This window comes from Pygocentrus nattereri, chromosome 18, assembly GCF_015220715.1.
Source record: "Pygocentrus nattereri isolate fPygNat1 chromosome 18, fPygNat1.pri, whole genome shotgun sequence".
In the NCBI taxonomy this organism is placed as follows: Eukaryota; Metazoa; Chordata; class Actinopteri; order Characiformes; family Serrasalmidae; genus Pygocentrus; species Pygocentrus nattereri.
In genome coordinates this window covers 13,924,601-13,944,506 of record NC_051228.1, presented here as the reverse complement: position 1 = coordinate 13,944,506, position 19,906 = coordinate 13,924,601, and the positions used below count along the sequence as shown (strand labels likewise).

Here is a 19,906-nt window from a genome sequence, read left to right as displayed (position 1 = left end):
ATAACTATTACCAACTCAGTTGGTTTGAATTTGTGTCAGTGTGCCAATGTCAGTAAACAAAAAAAAGACAACAGATAGAATCTAAAAGATGTAAATAAAACTCAATCAAAATTATGATTGATCAATCAAAATCAAAGCAGATGCATTCAATACAGGCTATATGAAACCCAATAAATATAATACTGTTATTATGTGCAAGGATAATTATGTATAGTATGAGAACAAGAATAAGATAAATTAATAAAATATTGAAAAGTATGCATACACATATATTTTATATGTTTATAACCACAAGCTGTGATTAAAATCTGTTATTCACTGACACATCTTATCATTCACGTGTGTGTGTGTGTGTGTGTGTGTGTGTGTGTGTGTGTGTGTGTGTGTGTGTGTGTGTGTGTGTGTGTGTGTGTGTGTGTGTGTTAGAGAAGTGGAAGATTGTGGAAGGAAATTTAGACCTCATCCAACACGCTCACTTCTTACAATGCCCCCCGCACACACACACTTTTTCAACATTAAATAGTCAATTCCATAATAAAACGCATACATTTAGATATGACATAGAAATATTCATTCAGATTATTGCTAAAGAAAACACTAAGAGTTGATTCTCAAAAGTAAAAAACAGTAACAAAGTAATGACTCTCCTGTATTGAACGACCCCCTCTTAGTGTTTGGCATGTTCAGCAGATTCTAATGTTTGGTGGTCAATCTCTACAAAACTTTTACTTCAGCAGTTATTCCTTGAGTTAATAATGCATCAGTTCATCCTCATTCAGGTACTTTTTCCTCTGGTTTGAATCATTTCAGTAAAGCAAAGTTTTATGACATGGTCAACAATGTTGAAAGGTCAGAACCGTCAAAACATAACATATCTCATGACTCAGAAAGTGTAATTTCCCAAAAGCTTTGCAGAACATTTATACATGTTTGCCCATCCATGTTGAAGCAGTCACAGTATAGGTAAATATTTGTTATCTTTCGTTTCAGTTGGATGTGCTGCATGTCTCTGTGCTGGTCAACATACATACCTGGACAGACCAGCAGGGTTCTCCCTTTCTCACATACAAGCCAGGGACATGATCCATAACAGCTGCTCACCATTACATATCCAGACCAAGGTTAAGATTGTACTTAGATCAACTTTGCAAATAAAGCTCTTTTTTATTCTAATATCAAAAACTTGATGAAGTCTTTAGATGAATGAAAAAAGTTTGGTCTTTTCATAAGTAAAATCAATTTATTGTTCATAAAAAAACATTTTGTGCACAATTTTAAAATTGAAAAAGCATGTGAACTTGGAAAATCTAGTTTGAGACCGTGTTTGAAAAGCAGGCATGGTGAACATGGTGAATGGAGGCATTCCTCAGTCTTTTGAGAGGGTGATAGAAATGTTTTCTCATTAAGACTGATGACATGACAATTTGCTAAGTGAGAAAAACAGTTTTTAGCAGCTGGGTTATTTTTTATAAACTCATCATGTGGTGCCTTTACTAATACACCTATGTTATGTTGCTCTGTTTCTATTGCATATTTAATTTGTCGCTCTTTTACAACTAGCATCAGTATCTGCTTGAAGGGACAGTAATCTTGTGGACTCATGTCAAGGCCAACAAAAGCCTGCATGTCAGTGATACTTCTGAGTCTAAATATATCATAGATTGACAGCAGCAGGTGAGCGAGGCTCTGCCAGACACTTGCACTGAATGATCAAGAATACTCTGTAGCACACACTGAAGTGTGTGTGTGTGTGTGTGTGTGTGTGTGTGTGTGTGTGTGTGTGTGTGTGTGTGCGCGGTTGCGTGTGTGTCTCCTTTTTGGGTGTGGTTGGGGCTCAGTTGCCATCTCTCTTCATTGTGGACTGAGATCTGAACTAAACGCAACCCAATTTTGGGTTTCTCTTCAAAGCCAGCTGGTCTGGCTTTATTTGTTTTTTTTTTTTTTTCTTTCAGTTCTTTTTTTTTTTATTAATTATTTTTAAAACATTTTTGTATAAGCTGGCCCACAGCAGGTGCTGGAGGGTTGTGCTTCCTGGGGAAGAATACAGAAAGGACTGGTAAGTTTGCAGCGATTATGTCAGAGTTTACTATGAAAAAGTGCTGGACATGAGCAAAGCCTAAATGCCTATGGTGAGAAGAAAAGAGTGTAAGCTTGAGTGACATGGTGATTGTGTCTCCTCTAAGATATATGCAGACCTGAGAATAGAAAAAGAAAGATACAAATTTAGAGAGGGAGCACCGGTTGGTTTTTTAAGAACATGTTTTGGCTTGGTAAAGAGATATGTTTGTCTAGATACAGGGTACATGTCATCACTGGCTAATATTGTCATGGTTGTTTAGGGTACATCAACGAAAAAATATTGTTAGAGTTCAAGTTAAGTACATAGCCAAGTAAAGTCAAATGGTTCAATCTTGTATTGATAGCCAACTTGTGAACACAAATATATAAGTACGCTTTCTTTTCACATCCACATTAAACATTTAACATGTGGGCAATTGTTTGATTTTAATGGATATATTGAGATATAAAGGTCATTACATGTTGAAAGAACATGAAACAATTAGGAAATGAGAAGTCCTACTCTGCTGCACTTCAAGCTAAACCAGCTGACTGCTTGAGCTTTCCTTGCCTTGCGACTATGGAGGCCACAGCTGCAGGGAATCAATCAGGAGTGGCAGAGATAATGAAAGGCATATCAAGGGCATTTTAGAAATCCCACAAAACAGCTCGTGCCTGGCCACAACCACAGCAGCCTTCTCCTTTTTCAGCCTCAGTTTCAAAACAAAAGATGTGTCATGACTTTTTTTCAAGCTCACATCATACATCAACAACTTCTGAACTTTTGTTTGTGTGTTTTCATGATTGATCCTGTCAGTGGACAGTGTCATTGGCTATCTTTCTTTTCTGTACTGTAGACTGATCTGAAGAGTCTTGACCCAGTTTATAGTTCCAGAACTAGAGTGAACTGGGATTTAGCATGCTTGGTTCTTCCAGTATAGATTGGTACTTGTTGTGTGAGGGTTTTTAGCTTAAGAAACATGTTTTGAAACCTCACATTTGGTTGTTATGAACAGAATGCTCATGCCTAAATAAAATAAAAATATTATATACAAATATTATTACAAAGTAGGGCATGAATCATGGTGGCTGTGTACATAAGTGTTTACTTCATGCTTTTTTAGCCCTTTATCCTTCTTGTTTAGTAAAAAAGTCTTGTTTTCTTGTATGTTTTTATGGCTGATTTTGGGTGTGGACCAATTGTCAAAAAATTCATTATTGTCATTACTGTTAATGATAGATTCAAGTCACCAATTGCCTCCATTTAGAGAAAAAACCCATGTAATTAATTACAAGTGTTCCACAAGCTAAAGTGCAGTTTTGTGGCAGGTTTTTACTAAATTTTCACTAACAGTGGCCAGGAACTTGGCTACATAATGCCTACAGGCTACATAATAATACAGTTCAAAGTGGCTTTTCTATAGTGTAAGGCTTTGACTGAAACAGGAGTACAACATAACAAGTTTCATTTCTTTCAGTATTTAATAAGGAGTCATACTCCAGATGATCTAACTAAAATAAGCCCCTTGTTACAAGCAAACATCATGGATACTATGGGCCAAAATGTGAAGAATCATGCACATGCTTACCTCCCTAAAGAGCCACAAATCAGCAGAATCATTTAAAAGCACTGTTCACATATTCCACTTATAATGCTCTTTATGTGAATGGTTGCATATGTTCATAAATCAACAGGCCCACTGAGAAACTTTCAGAAGTCACTTCTACCATCTACTTCTACTGATCTAGCTGTTCTGCTAACAATCCCTCAAAGTATTTTTGGATATTTTGCCTCAAGTTAGTGACTGAGCTCCTTTATTATCTTATATTCTTTAACGATTTTGAACACAGGTCAAACATAAATACCATGTTGGTCATCTGATTAAACTGCAGGAATGGCTACATATTATTGAGTTTTGAAATGAAAGTATAACAAATGCAAAAGGCATATCATATATACAAGTCCATAAAGGTCTCACAGACCTACACAGTCTTCTCAAAAACACACAAAGATGTGGTTCAGTATGCTGGTAAAGTTCTTTTTTTACCCTTCACCACACTTGGAAACTTCAGAGGAAATTTGTCAATGAAAAACATTGCTTTCTGTGAGTGTAACTGTGCTAATGCTGGGAGGGGAGCAAGACAATGGAGGTGAAGGTTTGTTAACTATGTTTGTTAGTACACACTGTGAAGAACTGTGAGCAAGCTTATTTCATTTTTACTTTACTTTTGTCTTCAGGATAATATATATCTCCACTGATAATCAAGTTCAGATGAGATGGGAGAGAATGACTTTTTCCAATAGGCATCAAAGTGTAATATTCAAACCTGCCACTGATCAGCACTGATGAGCCAATTAACACAGCTTCTGCTGCATGACTTCACACATTAAAATGTTCAATTTGAGATTATTTATTCATTTAACTACTAACAAGCAAGCAAAAAATGATGTAAATTATTTATATGCAACATGTTGTCTCAGGTGCCAAAAGAAAGGCCTGGATGCCACAAGCAGCAACTTTATGGAGACACAAAAACACTCAAGATAAAAACAGAGGAATCAGAGAGTAGAGTTGTTGACAAGAGGATATGTGCAAGTAGTTGGTAAGAACTGTCTTATTATCAGTTATCTGCTACATTTGTGTGTGTGTGTGTGTGTGTGTGTTTGTGTGTGTGTGTGTGTGTGTGTGTGTGTGTGTGTGTGTGTGTGTGTGTGTGTGTGTGTGTGTGTGTGCTTTTTTTAAAAGGGCTCATCACTCTAAAACACTGTGTGGGCAAATTCAAGAATAACATTTCTCAATGTAAAATAGCAACGTTCTTTTGTTTTTCATTATCTATGGTACAAAGTAACATTCAAAAACCAGAAACCAGTATTTGCTGGTCATGATCTTTGGGCCCTCAGAAAGTACTGCATTAAAAACAGACATGATTCTGGAAATCACTGCGTGTTCGTCACTGCATCCACAAATGCTAATTAAAACTCTTAAATACAAAGAAGAAATCATTTATAAACAGGATCCTGGAATGCTGCCAGATTTTCTGGGCCTGAGCTCATTTAAAATGTGCTGAAGGGAAGTGGAAAAGTGTACTGTGGTCCGACAAATCAACATTTGAACTTCTTTTTGGAAATCATGGACTCCAGTGTGCTCCAGGCTAAAGACCATTCAGCTTGTTATCAGCACACAGTTCAAAAGCCAGTATTCATGGTGGTTTAGGGGGGCATTAGTGCACATGGCATGGGTGACTGGCACATCTGTGAAGGCACCATTAACGCTGAACGATATATATATATCTATATATATATATATATATATCGTTCAGCGTTAATGGTGCCTTCACAGATGTATGTATATATATATATATATATATATATATATATATATATATATATATATATATATATATATATATATCAAATTTAAAATGGGCATATATTTTTCAAAAAACAATATGTTTCAAAGTTTCAACATTTGGGGTTGTGCACACACACACACACACACACACACACATATGTAATATGTAATAGGTTTGGTTCCTTCTGAGCGTATTTCAACCATTACACGGATTCGCTGAAATTTGTTAGATTTTGTTGGAATTTGATTTGTTAGAATTTGTCTGATTACTTTAACAAGGGTCTGATTAGCTGAAGCAAGCATTGGATGGTAATTGTGGCCTAATATTATTGTTTAATTCGTTTATTTTGTAAACACATAAATATTTCACTGATTATGAAATATGCATAATGTTAACGCAAGGCGAACTAAGTAAAATCCCACTCAACCTAAATTTGAAGCATCTCATTGCCGGTCTTTATTTGTGAAGTGTACAGAGAACTGACTCCGCCCCTTTTTACTGCGACCACCCCCTCCGCCCCCGCGCGCGCCCAAGTGCGTGACGAAGTCGTGTCGTGCTTCAAGTCAGTGAAGTGTAGAGAGGAGTCCCACACTGGGTTCTTATTGTAGCAGGAGCGCGCGGAGCATTCTTCTGAAGTCTTTCCAGACAAGCACAAGGATCTTTGAGCACTTTTAGACGTTGACACTTCGTAATTGCGCCTAAATACCGCTAAAATAAGAGGACTTATGTGATCATGCTCTTGCTTTACGGACGCTGCTGAAGTGGTCTGCTGCTTCGCGTTCAGAGAGAACTTACTGTACCTCGCTGCACTCGCGTGGTCCTGTGGGCTGCTACTTTAGCTGGACCTGACTGGCCAAAACACCAGTGGTCGCCGTCACTCTTTCCAGTAGTCATCCTCATGCCTAATGATGTAAGTAAATTGTATTCTGCTTTAGGCAACGATTTAATATCGTGTAAGGGGTCCAGTTTACTAATATTTTCGCTAAACTAGCTATAGATATTTTATATCCTGTAAACACTGTTTGTAGTAAGATTAATGTCTCCACATTGGGGCAATCTATAAGACCACTCAGGGTGAGACTGACATTTCAGTAGTACAGAATTTGAGTTCAGTAGTTAGTTAGGTTAGCTAATGATGATGTTTTCTGGGTTAGTGATTATATTTGGGCGGTATAGTGTAAGAGGTATAGTTAAGGTAATGAATTAAGAGAGCTATTCGTGTTATAAGATAGATATTAATAAAAAAAACTAGAGACATCTGCAAAACCTTTACTGATACATAAAAAACAGATTTCTACATTGTTGTTTTTAGCCCCTTTAGGGCCCAACTGCAAGAAATTACAGGCCAGCATACATAGAAAGTTATAGAAAGTGTTGGACAAGTTTGTTGAGTGGCTGTGTAGGTCATGATAGGTATTTTTAAGATAGCATAAACAATCTGAAGTGGAAAATGTATGTCTTAAGTTTTGCCTAAAAAAAGCATCTTTACAATTTTGTACTCCATTGAACTTTTGTCATTAGGTAGCTGATGAATCTAATACCACTAGACGTTAACAAAGTTTTATATTATGAATTCAGCCATGCTTGAATTCAGTTGTTGATTCCATTAACATAGGCGCACAAAACGGGCAGGAACTGGCAGGAAAATTACAGAATATTTTTTTGTCCAGTCTTAATTAAATAAATTACAAATAAGTTACAAACTAATTTAATTAAACTATTGTATAATTGTATAATAATCCCATTAATATTACTTATGCTGATATACTGATGCTCAGACAATTGTTGAGCATTTACAGTGGTCTTTTTGTAAAATGTCAATAACTGTGTTACATAATAATATTGTGAATATTACATTTAATATATTACATGAATTAATCATAATGATTTTTATTCTAATGTTATGTAATACTTTGAGATACTGCAGCTCATTTCTACTTACAAAGTAAATATCGACATATTTGATTAAATAAATGAACTCGCAGAGGCCACAATGAACGTTATTAGAGTAATTCTAAACAGGAGATTTGAGGTCTGTCAGACATGTGCAGGACATCCTGCTGGGTGGTCTAAAAGATGATTGGACCACCATGGCACACATTAAATTTTACCATTAGCTTCTGAAACATTTGCAGCAGAATGACAAAAAATACACTGTTATCATTCCTAAGACAGCTTGAGTGATCAGATTGGCTGAACAAATATGGGATTAAAGCATATTAAATGCTAATATTCAGAAATGAGCTAAGGTTACTCATGCAAATAATTCATCAAAGTTTCAAGACCTTGCAAAAGTTATGATGGGTTTTTATGCCGTTGCCCATTGCTTTGAAGTGGCCTACTTTCCTCATCAAATAAGGAAAAAATAGTGTACACTATTTATCCCCTACATTACTTAGGGGGGAAGGAAAGTGAGAGCATATATCCATCAGTATTTACTTTAGGCACATTTAACCTCATATTTATGCCTATATAAATGAATAGATGAAAAATGATCTGTCCTGGTTTAGGGATTTGCTGATCTTTCCTGCCAAACAGTTAATTTTGCACAGAGTAATATTGCCCAAGCCCCCCTCAGGTATTTTACTCTAACTGTAATCTATCTTTGTCACTGGTGTAAAATGCTCAATTCACCACATTATACTGGTCCAGTGAGGAGACTTCACACACAGAGAGCTCTTTGTATGGCGGCCTTATGTAGCGTTAATCAGCATGCTCCCTCTGCCCAAGACGTCCATTAAAGAGCATATTTTTAGTGGGTCATGTGCCCATAGTTTGGAGTGAGGTGATCTCAATCAGACTTTGTGACTTTAAGGTGAAAAGATGCAGATACAGAGAGCAAGCCCTTTAGGCAAAAGCCTCAACCTTCAGATTTAGAGGACTATCATTAGCTGCTTTAACTTTCTGTCTGTCCAGAAGATATTCCAACTGTTGTGTTTAGACCAGCAGCTGAGTTGAGAGAGTCTCTGCGGAATTTAGGCCAGGTACCACTCGCATGCCTAAATGTGCATTTTTTACCTGCTGAGGTCAGGCAACCTACCTGCACATTTAAACTTTATTCTGCCTAACTGATTTCACAACTTACTTGTGAAGGATTTCACAATAATTATAAAAATTCATCTGCAAGGGCAGAGTTTAAGTTTAGCTCCAAGTGTAGGGTATGTGAAAACACAGTGTATGATCCAGCCAGAGGATGTGAGTGTTGTACAGTCTGCAAATTGTAGATTTGAAATCCATGTTTGGTGACAGTTTAGTCTACCCAAGATTTGAGGTCTGTTTGTTCATTGTCTGAATCATGACCATTTTTATTCTAATGGCTAAAGCACCAATTCCTCAGACTATTCCCAAATGTCAGTTTCCCATTGCATCTGTAAGCTTCGTGGTAGTTTATGTAAACACAGCATACAGAAGATGAAGTGATTTCTACTGGTAAGAGCACTTTTAAGCAGTATGGCAGTGCACTTTATGGTTGGGATTAACATAGGCTGGGGTCTCTGACAAACTATTTGGCTGTGACACAGTTTTAGTAGGGAAGTTATTTGTTTCTGAAGCTCAGTTGTAGGATGTATCATAATTCTATCAAGTATATCTTTAATGAACTCTTCTTCAGAATGCTGATAATGATTGAATTAGGTTTCAGCTAGGCTTGCCACCAGCTCTAGTGTTTTGAAATACTTTCTTTTAATAGTGTACTACACTGAGAATTGGTACTTGTGAGCAAATGGGGAAAAACGCATAAATCGTTTAAAAGGGAAAAAATGTGCAATGTGATTTGTAAAAGTCAACAGACTCTTACACTATAGATTCCTTTCATTAGCAAGCATATGTAGTTGTTTAAATTGTTGTAATATCACTGTCATGTATTATGTCTTTAAGGAGTAAATGGCTTCCTATAGAATCCATAAGTAGTGTAGTACAAGAAGATCAAGAAGATTATTGTTTTATTTTAGCAGTTTAAATGTGTAAAAGAGAGTGATGCACAGGGATGGATGCCTGATGTTGTCATCCCTTTTGGGATGAAACTCACACTAAGAATACAAAAGCATCTTACGCTATTCAAGATGCTGAACTCCTGTCTCTAAACAAAACTCATATCTTCATCTGTACCTCTGTACTGTGTTGTTTTAAGATTCAAATTACAACAAGCTAAGCAAGTTAAGCAATCCAGATTAGAGGCTGCTTGTGGGAAAACCTCTTGCTTTGTTTGCTTTCCCCTCACACCCCCCTCACACCAACCACCCCCACCCAAAAAAAGAACGCCCTGCTCTACTCTGTGTCCTACACACCTCCAGGTGCTAGCTGGGATAAGACTATAGAGGCAGAAGAGTAGTACCCTTTGTGAGCTATATTCTAGCCAACCATCAGGTCAATATGTTCCCCATCACCATCCTGAAAAGAAAAGGTGTCAATCAAATCCATGATCTTACAACAGCAGTGGATTTCCTTCTGCATTCTAAGTAGGTGAGTCTAGGGCTGATCAGGTGTACGTTCTTAATGAATCTTCAGTAGTCTTCAATCAGTTGGCCGTTTACATGATAATAGTGCATATTTTAAATTATTCTACTGCTCTGTCTCACTTTAAGAAACAGCTAAGTACATTGAAGATATAACCCTCCTGGTAGCTTCACATGCTGAGTAAGATAAAACAGAGGTAGAAAATTAACACTACATAATAGCAAAGTAATCTGATGTGTTTTGCATTCATTTGCTAATATCCAAGTATGAAGCACATGCTATGTACACATGCCGAATCATTATTTGACTGCAACTAAAATGATCACAGAGAAGAGAGATGGTATCTTTGCATGTGGCTTTGGATGGGGCCGCAGAGTGTCAGTCGGCAGAGCGCACTGGTTAGTGGTGGAGTGCATACACAGCCCACACAGTGAGATCGCAGCTGTGACACACATCTCTACAGCAAAAGGAAGCTATGCAAATTAGTACCCAAAACCACACCATGCCACAGTATGAAACAGTCTCCAATTAAAAGATGTGAGAATTTCAATGGGCAGGTATAATGTCAAAGAGCAGTTGTCATTATTGAAGTGTAATGTGATAATGTGAGGCAAAATCTAAAGCGTCCCTTGATTCACCTTGCAGAGCAGAGAAGTAATTTGGTACACAAAATGTGCTAACAGTTTGAGGGAACAGTCATATATTAATGAGTTTGTATGCTTCAGTACACAGTAAGTTACAGTTACATTTAATCTATGGAAATACGTAAGGGCCTGCAAATTCGCTTCTAAGCAGCTGACTTCATGGTTATGCATGTAATAACTCTCCACAGTGCACTAGGATGAATGGCAGGGTCTGGGCATTGGAATGAAGCAAGATCTGGACTTTGTCTTCAGAATGGTCACCATCTACAGCTTGCATGATTTCACTGTGTGTAAGAAGTCAGATACATTCCCATCTCCTGTCTGTCCTTGGGAAGTTTTGAGGAGAGCAGAAAGGGTGGGGTGGAGAGTGGCTTGTCCCCATTCCGCCTCTGATAGATACAGACATTTGGCTGTCACTGTTGTCAGCTGTAGCTTTCTCCCTAGACAGACAACATAGAGACCTCAATGTCCTCACCATGAAAAAAAGCAAAGTAATAGAGATAAGAAAAAGACAAGAATAAGAATTTTTGGCAAAAAACTTTGTGGGTCTACAACAGCTGATTTAGGCCAAGATCAGATGTTTTGGAGACCAGCACTGGTGAAGACTGAAATAAAGGCTTTTTCTTTTTTTAAATCACATTTTTGAAGAGTTGTTGGTTGAAAGCAAGTTGTAAAGGTCATCTGAAAAGAAGCATTTTACATTCAAGAAGAAACATAGTCACTTATCTTCTGAAAGACATTCTTTGCAGCAATGGTACAAAACTGAATATGGTTACACCTCAAATGTGTTATTCAGAAATAATATTTAAACAGAACTGTGGTTTGTCTGGACTTTTACATGTTCACACAGTGTCCACATAGTGTCATTATATTTAAGCTGTGTTGACACATGTTTCAGTCACAAAGTGTTATGTGACACAAAATGTGAAGCAGACTTTAAGGAAGTATGCCTCAGTAAACCTAGCCTTGGTCCTCTTCATTTGAAGATAACTTGGGGGTGTTGATATTAACAGCTATTGATTTGTGGCTATTCATACTAATTTTTGTGGGTGCTTTTATCTTATTTATCTGCTGTTTGGAGCAGTTGGTGAGAGGAAGCACCTTTTGGACTTTTTTATTGTCTTTCCTCTATGATATCACATCCTTCCAAGAGCACCTCTGCAAAGGCTTCCTGTGTTTTTGTCCATCTGTGTGAGTTTCTGGGTGCCATGCACGTACACTTCCTTCTTTGAGACATACTCAGCCGTCTGGCAACTCTGGGGTCTGCCAAGAGCACTGACAATGTGATCCAGCATGCACTGACAAGTTCCTCTTCAACCTGACAAGGCTCCTTAGTGCTTCAAATGCCCTGAAAGATGGTGTTAATGAGGTTATATGCCTCAGTCTCTAAGGTGTTGGCAGACTTGAGCAAATAATGTCATAGCCTGTCTCTTCCTTAAATTACACTGAGCACTGTAGAATGGTTATGTTATGAATTTGTTACTTAAAAACTTTCCAAAACTCAGTGTAATCTATTACTTTGGATGGCTATTTTGTAATGCATGTGATTTCCTTTGTGGTCAAGACTACCTCTGCTTTCTTTTCCTCAAAGCGGGTTTATAATGAGGTGCTGATGAGGTCTCTGCTCAAGCTGCATTGAGAGTAATCTGAGGGCTAATGACTTCACTCAGGAGAGAAGCTCAGTGCTATCTAAGTGTTATCTTGCCACTATCTTACCTCTGTGGCACTGTGGTGCTTCTCACAACATTTTGAGAACCCTTTCCCTTCCTGATGTTTGGGGCTAAGGAGCAAAATTGTTCATTTCACAGCATTGCTAAATTTCCTAATTTTCATTTATTACTTATAACGGGTGGACTATTACTTTAAGGTTATGCACTGACCTACATAGTTCTCTGTGGAGCCTTTCAGTAGGATTTCTATGTTTAATTTTTCTGTTCCAGCCAACAAATATTACTCAAAGAACACTCCACCTGCTCATTTCCCTCTGCTTTTAAATCTGTAACATGGGAAAACATACAAATCTTTAAGACCTCCCAGCTCTTGCGCCATTAGGGTCAGACACATTTAAATCTATTAATACGCATTTAAAGCAGAATGCTTATTAATAGTTGTGTCTATTAGGGTCATTTTCTTACTATAAGAGAGATCAGCAGGTGTATCCAAATATGCATAATTATCATGCAAATCATACCAATTAATCATTGATAATTGATCAAGAAGGTAGCGCTATCACCTCACAGCAAGAAGAGCCTGGGTTTGATTACCAGTTGGGCAACCAGGGTCCTTTCTGTGTGGAGTTTGTATGTTCTCCCCGTTTCTGCATGGAGACAACGCAACTGCAGTCAGGCCAGTTGGACACACAAAATTGCCCCTAGGTATCAATGTGTGTGTGAATGTGTATGTCTGAGTGTTTGTCCTGCCATGGACTGCTTTCTGCCCAGTGGGATAGGCTCCAGCACCCCCTGCAACCAAAAAGGTTAAAGGGTTCCGAAAATGTGTATGTGTGTGTATGTGTAATCAGTTAATCATGAAACTGTATGCTAGTGTAACAGTGTAATGTAATGTGTTGTATAGTTAATTATGTGCCTCTCAATTCAACATACTGGAGCAAATAAAGCAGTGTAATACTAATGATATTTCATGAAGTATAATAAAAATTAAACAAGAAACCTCTCAGGTTGCTGAAAAGCACATTACTCTGAAATGTATGTCAGCTTTAGACTAACATGTTAGCTTGTAATTAGTGCATTATTATAAAATATTAGAGTTTTTATAATGTTAAATGTCAAATTTTGCATTTTGTGAATCATTACGCCCGTACTCTATGCTATGATAATACTCTGAAAGAGGAAAGGGACTTAGGGAGTTAGTATATACCTATAATATCAGAATCAGAATCCTTTATTGAACCCAGAGGGAAATTGTAGTTGTTACAGTTGCAACCATTTATGCAAAAGAATAAACACTTTAATTTAAAACAAAGATAAAGAGAAATTTGCAATATGTACATGAGATTTAAGTTCTTATGAATACAGTAAAGTGGTGGTGACTGTGATAATAAATAGTAAACATCTACTATAAGGCATTTCAAATCATTGTACCTCTGAGTTATTGCACACATATGAACAGTTAGGTATTGAGTATTGAGGGAGGAGTTATAGAGTTTGATGGCCACAGGTAAGAATGACTTCTTGTGGCACTCTGTGGTGCATTTTGGTAGAATGAGTCTTAAAGTATATACCTATAGTACCTTACACTCTTATATTTTCTAAGTTGTATTGACTCCACACACCCTGTCTCGCCTCCAGGCTTTTTTTTAAATAGTCCTGTTTTAAAACATTAGTTTATAAAAAGATACGAATATCTACTTTTCCACTAGGAAAAACTTATTTAAGGTACACAATTGGACCTTAAAACCACTGTTGTACTTTTAAGGGAACGTTTACACTGTTTGTACCTTGATGAACGAATCATGTACCTGCATGGTACCTTTATTTCTAACTGTGTAGTAACCTAGAAACAGCTTACAGCTCAACCCTGAGCACCACTGTAAAACAAAATCTTAAATGACTCAGTAATAGGTGATTTGTACTATTTATTCTTTTAAATGAATAGGAACTGAATTATCTGTGTAAATGCCTAATTTAGTCTTAAACCAAAAAGCACTATTTGGCCACAGTCAAATTATTTATGGTTTAGTGGACTCAGCTGGAAAATCATGAATGTGTTGCACACCAGAGCATTAGCTAAAAGAAATGGTTTAAGTCCACGTTTAATGGATTAAAGGACCCACCCAGCAGCTTAGAGTTATGTAAGGCACATGAAGGGTTTAAGCGAAGGTGCACAAGCAGCATGTCATCTGACAAAGAAGTGGGGTTATTGAAAGTTTATACTGAAATATGCACTTGAATATCTCCCACTAAAAATAGACTTAATGAAGCTAATGAAACAGTCATTGTGTAAAATGAAGACCTTTTAAATGCTAACTGTACTTTATATTAAGAGAACATTTTATGTTCATAGATCCAAATGTACTTGGAATGAAATCTGATCTTAATAAATAAATCCTAATATAAATACTGAAAGAAATACATTTTTATTAATCATTGTGTGTTGCTATTGTTTTTAACTCTGTAGATTTCATTGTAATGTATTAGCAGTTTTTTTTCAACTCTGTTCACAGACAGAGAGTAACTGACCTTGCTGAGGTTTTCGTCAGGTGGTATGCCTTTTAAATTCAAATGCCTAGCTGCTGTCAAACATTCCTGTAACTTCCTCTACAGTGACATCATTGCTGTAAGTTTACAAGCTTCCTGTCACAAATCCTTTGAATCTTGAGACTTTCATAAAGGGTCAAAATGTGATTATTACCTGCCACTGGTGACCAAGCCAAAACAATGTTAAAAAGATCAAATATATATATATATATATATATATATATATATATATATATATATATATATATATATATATAACAACATAGCAAAACGCTCATAATATATAATATTATATTTATTATATAATATTGTTTATATTATTATAATATTATATACCATATTATAATATTATAACCATAATATGTAGAACAGTTTTTTTTTCTCAACTGTTTATGTCTCACAATCGCTGCCCAATACTCTTTCTTATTTGCATCTGAGGCCTTCCTTCAGTCTGTTTCCTCCCATATTGCTGTAGTCTACAGCCAACAGCTTGGTCTCTCAGGGGACTGCTGCAAAACTTAGCCTGCCCTGTTAGCTTATAGAAGGGGAGCAAGTGTAACATACAATGCTCAGATGCATTTAACCTGTCTAAAGAAATTGCACAGGTCTTTTGCTAGCTAAAAATTTAACTAATCAGAGGTTATCTTAAAAAGAAAAGCATACTTTTCATTATGGGCCACCAGGTCAATTGAATCAGTGGAATAAGGTTTTTGGAAATTGTAAGCAATGCAATTTCGATATAGTACTGTTGACAGCAGCCAATTTTCTTCTTTACCATTTTAACCACAGAGCAATATCATGTTTTCAAACTTGTTACTTGATACAATTTTTTTCTCTTCCAATCTCTCTATGCCCATTTAGAAACGAGTGCCAGAGTCTTTTGAACTGAGAGGAGCAAGAAGAGCAGGAAGACTGCACTGAAGAGTGGAACGTGAGGAGAAAGAAGGAAGGAAGGAAGGAAGCAAAGTATACTTTTGGAATAGGAAGGACTGTGAGAGCGGAACGATGGGGAGGAAAAAAATTCAGATTGCACGAATTATGGATGAACGCAACAGACATGTAAAAAATCTATCTATCTATCTATCTATCTATCTATCTATCTATCTATCTATCTATCTATCTATCTATCTGCTATTTTGGCTATTTTCTCTATCTCTCTCCCTCCCTCTCTCAGTGCCTCTTCTCACACACATAGATTTTCACAGAGACACACATTACACGCATCACTAAGGGAAGTGCCAACAGCTGCTGACGTCACAGTGTCATAAGACTCTCACAAACTCAGCTCAAGCTACTTCTAACTTGTCTATATGTGCTATGTATGTGTGTGCAGGTGTGTGTGTTATTATGCACTATATAATGGCCTGCACTTCAGGTTGTGCTCTTATATATTCAGAAGAGCCATGTTTTAAAGTAGCAATACCCAGAGCACCCTTACCCAAATAAAATTGGGCATGGTTTGAATGGGGCCAAAATGTGGAGGGCAGGCCTACTCATTGCTGTCTGTCAGAACTGCTGTCAAATCATGACTCTTCTGAATATATAAGATGGTTTGATGCAAAGAGCTTTGCTTTGTAGCATCTGGTGTGAGATTGGACAAGCTTTACAAACTGTTGTCAAAAATCCCATTCAACTTGGAAGTGAAAAAGTATGTAACATGTCTCAAATGTTATCAAAATATGAAAATTTAGAGTGTGTTATTTATTTCAGTTTTTCTTATGCATGTGTAACCGTTGTTTGATTAGACTGGTTGTAATTTTTAGTTCTGTAATTAATATATTCTTAGCATTGTGGTAAATTTAGCTTAGCTACAACATTGTCTATTTAACCTGTAAACTTTTTTTTAAACTTTTAAACTTGCAATGTAATGAATCTTTCTGTTAAGCTTGTCCTACTCCTCATCAGTTGCTGCAAATTAATACATCTGTAAGTGGATGATGGATATTTCATTTTAGGTATAGTCGTTCAACACACTTAGAGTCCCTTAAACGGTCACTGCCTGCTCAGCCACTTCTCTCTATTATTTGTTGCATATGTTTTTTAGACCAGTGCTTTGTTGACCTGTCCTTACGGACCATATACCAATTGCTAGAGACATTTTAATGCTTGCCAACCAGGCCAAGAAGTATGCTGTTCATAGTAATTCCCTGTTGTTTTGTGGGGAAGTGAACTGTGTGCAGATTTTCCATGTATTACTTCATACACACAACATACAAGTTAGTATCTTGTATATATTTTACTTCATTCTTCCCAGATAGACACAATAAATTGTCATTTTTGTAGACAATACATTCGCATGATGCGAAATGTCAAAACTGTCACTACTGAAGCAATGAGATAGGACAAATCATTGTGCCAAGTCACATGTGAAATTATCATTTTGAACTGGATCTTGTCACTTATCACCACACTCTGCCAATGTGGTTTCTAACCAAGCAGATTATCATTTCTACCTGTTTTTCCTGAGAACTGAACTGGCTTCCTTCTAGTACCTCCTGAGAATTTAGAGGGACTGTTTCATACCTTTAAATCTATCTAAATTCCAAAGTGTATGTGTTTGTCATGAATGAATCTAGTGTACCCATGATGCTTCCTCTTGTATTAATAGACAGAATATGCATAGTGAATTGACCTGTTAATGCTCCACCCACAAAGTTGGACAAAGATTATACACAGCTGTAGGGCTGGACCCAAGTATTCCATTGTTCATATATTCATTAGTTTGTTCCAGCTTTATTTTTAATTTGCTGAAAAAAGCACCACACACAGCAAGAATAAACACAGCCTTTCCATTGCTAACAGCTAAAAAGACAGCCCTCTGCTCGGCTCCAGAAAACCCACCACTCCACTTGTTTTCAGGCTCTTCAACATAACACAAATTCGTAGTATGAATGAACCTGAAGCAGCCCAACATAAACATATCTTCTCTTTAAATGACATACAATGAAAATTTTTATTTTCATAGACTTTCCATCCTGTCTATCATTCCATCAGGCTGGGGTCCAATAGCATGCTCAGCGAAAGAGGCTTTATCTAAAAACATAGCAGCTGAAGAGTTTATAGCTATTTTTGTTAGCAGATGAGGTGAAGCAGAGCAGTTTTTGCCACTTATGATGATTACTGTTAAACCAACGCGTTTATAAAAACAAAGCATAAACTATTCGTGTCCAATTCAGCAGCTTCTTTTTTGCAAATTTTCAATTCAACTTTAAACAGGGCATTAGTTACATTTTGGGGTCTAATTGCGGCCAGCTGTTAAAGTTATTGCCGATTCTTTCATAATCTGACAGTTCATGCAAGTAGGGATAACTTCTACAAAGTTATCATCAGATGTGGATATATTGTACTGACATTTCCTCACCTTCCTCACTGCGTGAATTGTGGAAGGCTGCAGAATTAATTTAGCTAAAAGCTTTGTTAATGCTAGCTAATATTCCATTCCCAAACAATGCTCTGATCTGCTGTTTTTACCAGCTGGCTAACAGAACAATCTGTCACACATTAATTGTAAAGATTCTTCATGGGTCGTAAAGACATACTAATTATAACAAGTGGACATATTCTTCGGGTTCACTTCATCTTCTAACGATAAATCATCTACCATATACCCGGAGAAAAGGCCAATAACAGTGCAAATGTGTCGAATGGATTTTTAAAAGCATTTCAAAGTCATTTCACCACAGCATGATCATAATAGACCACAATATGTAATTCCAAAGAGGAGAGCTGTTTCCCTTTTTTACGTTTAAGTTTTTGCCATCTTTCTAACTTAGTGTTCTCATTTCGACACAATTATTGCATAATCACATTCTTGACAAATTTGCATTTCTGAATATACAGTGGGGCAAAAAAAGTATTTAGTCAGCCACTGATTGTGCAAGTTCTCCTACTTAGAAAGATGAGAGAGGTCTGTAATTTTCATCATAGGTACACTTCAACTATGAGAAACAATATGAGAAAAAAAAATCCAGGAAATCACATTGTAAATTTTTAAAGAATTTATTTGTAAATTATGGTGGAAAATAAGTATTTGGTCAATGACAAAAGTTCAACTCAATACTTTGTAACATAACCTTTGTTGGCAATGACAGAGGTCAAACGTTTCCTGCAAGTCTTCACCAGGTTTGCACACACTGTAGCTGGTATTTTGGCCCATTCCTCCTGCAGATCTCCTCTAGAGCAGTGATGTTTTGGGGCTGTCGCTGGGCAACACGGACTTTCAACTCCCTCCACAAATTTTCTATGGGGTTGAGGTCTGGAGACTGGCTAGGCCACTCCAGGACCTTGATATGCATTTTACGGAGCCACTCCTTCGTTGCTCAAGTGGTGTGTTTGGGATCATGGTCATGCTGGAAGACCCACGTTCCATCCTCAATGCTCTCACTGATGGAAGGAGGTTTTGGCTTAAAATCTCACGATACACGGCCCCGTTCATTCTTCCCTTAACACGAATCAGTCGTCCTGTCCCCTTTGCAGAAAAACAGCCCCAAAGCATGATGTTTCCACCTCCATGCTTCACAGTAGGTTTGGTGTTCTTGGGATGCAACTCAGCATTATTCTTCCTCCAAAAACGACGAGTTGAGTTTTTACCAAAAAGTTCTATTTTGGTTTCATCTGACCACATGATATTCTCCCAATCCTCTTCTGGATCATTCATATGCTCTCTGGCAAACTTCAGATGGGCCTGGACATGTACTGGCTTAAGCAGGGGGACACACCTGGCACTGCAGGATTTGAGTCCCTCTCGGCGTAGTGTGTTACTGAGGGTAGCCTTTGTTATTTTGGTCCCAGCTCTCTGCAGGTCATTCATCAGGTCCCTCCGTGTAGTTCAGGGATTTTTGTTCACCATTCTCATGATCATTTTGACCCCATGGGATGAGATCTTGCGTGGGGCCCCAGATCGAGGGAGATTATCAATGGTCTTGTATGTCTTCCATTTTCGTACAGTTGCTCCCATAGTTGATTTATTTACACCCACCTGCTTGCCTATTGTAGATTCACTCTTCCCAGCCTGGTGCAGGTCTACAGTTTTCTTCCTGGTGTCCTTCGACAGCTCTTTGGTCTTGGACATGGTTAAGGTTGGAGTCTGACTGTTGTGGACAGGTGGACAGGTGTCTTTTATACAGATAACGAGGTCAAACAAGTGCCATTAATACAGGTAATGAGTGGAGGACAGAA

General features: G+C 37.3%; 1 protein-coding gene across 7 annotated transcripts in view; it reads left to right on the top strand.

The window, feature by feature from the left end:
• Positions 1-1,872: 1,872 nt before the first annotated feature.
• Positions 1,873-19,906, top strand: part of mef2ca (myocyte enhancer factor 2ca) — a 40,167-nt gene continuing 22,133 nt past the window's right edge. For 4 of the 7 annotated variants that reach the window (XM_017693772.1, XM_037547291.1, XM_017693768.1 and 1 more), the window contains exons 1-3: positions 1,873-2,056; positions 4,541-4,662; positions 15,590-15,787. In XM_017693772.1, coding sequence (XP_017549261.1) covers positions 15,734-15,787 — 54 coding nt within the window. In that variant the 5' untranslated portion in view covers positions 1,873-2,056; positions 4,541-4,662; positions 15,590-15,733. Of the gene's footprint in view, positions 2,057-4,540; positions 4,663-5,989; positions 6,323-14,694; positions 14,808-15,589; positions 15,788-19,906 lie in introns of those variants that run through there. The other 3 variants (XM_037547289.1, XM_037547290.1, XM_037547288.1) reach the window with 3 other exon arrangements.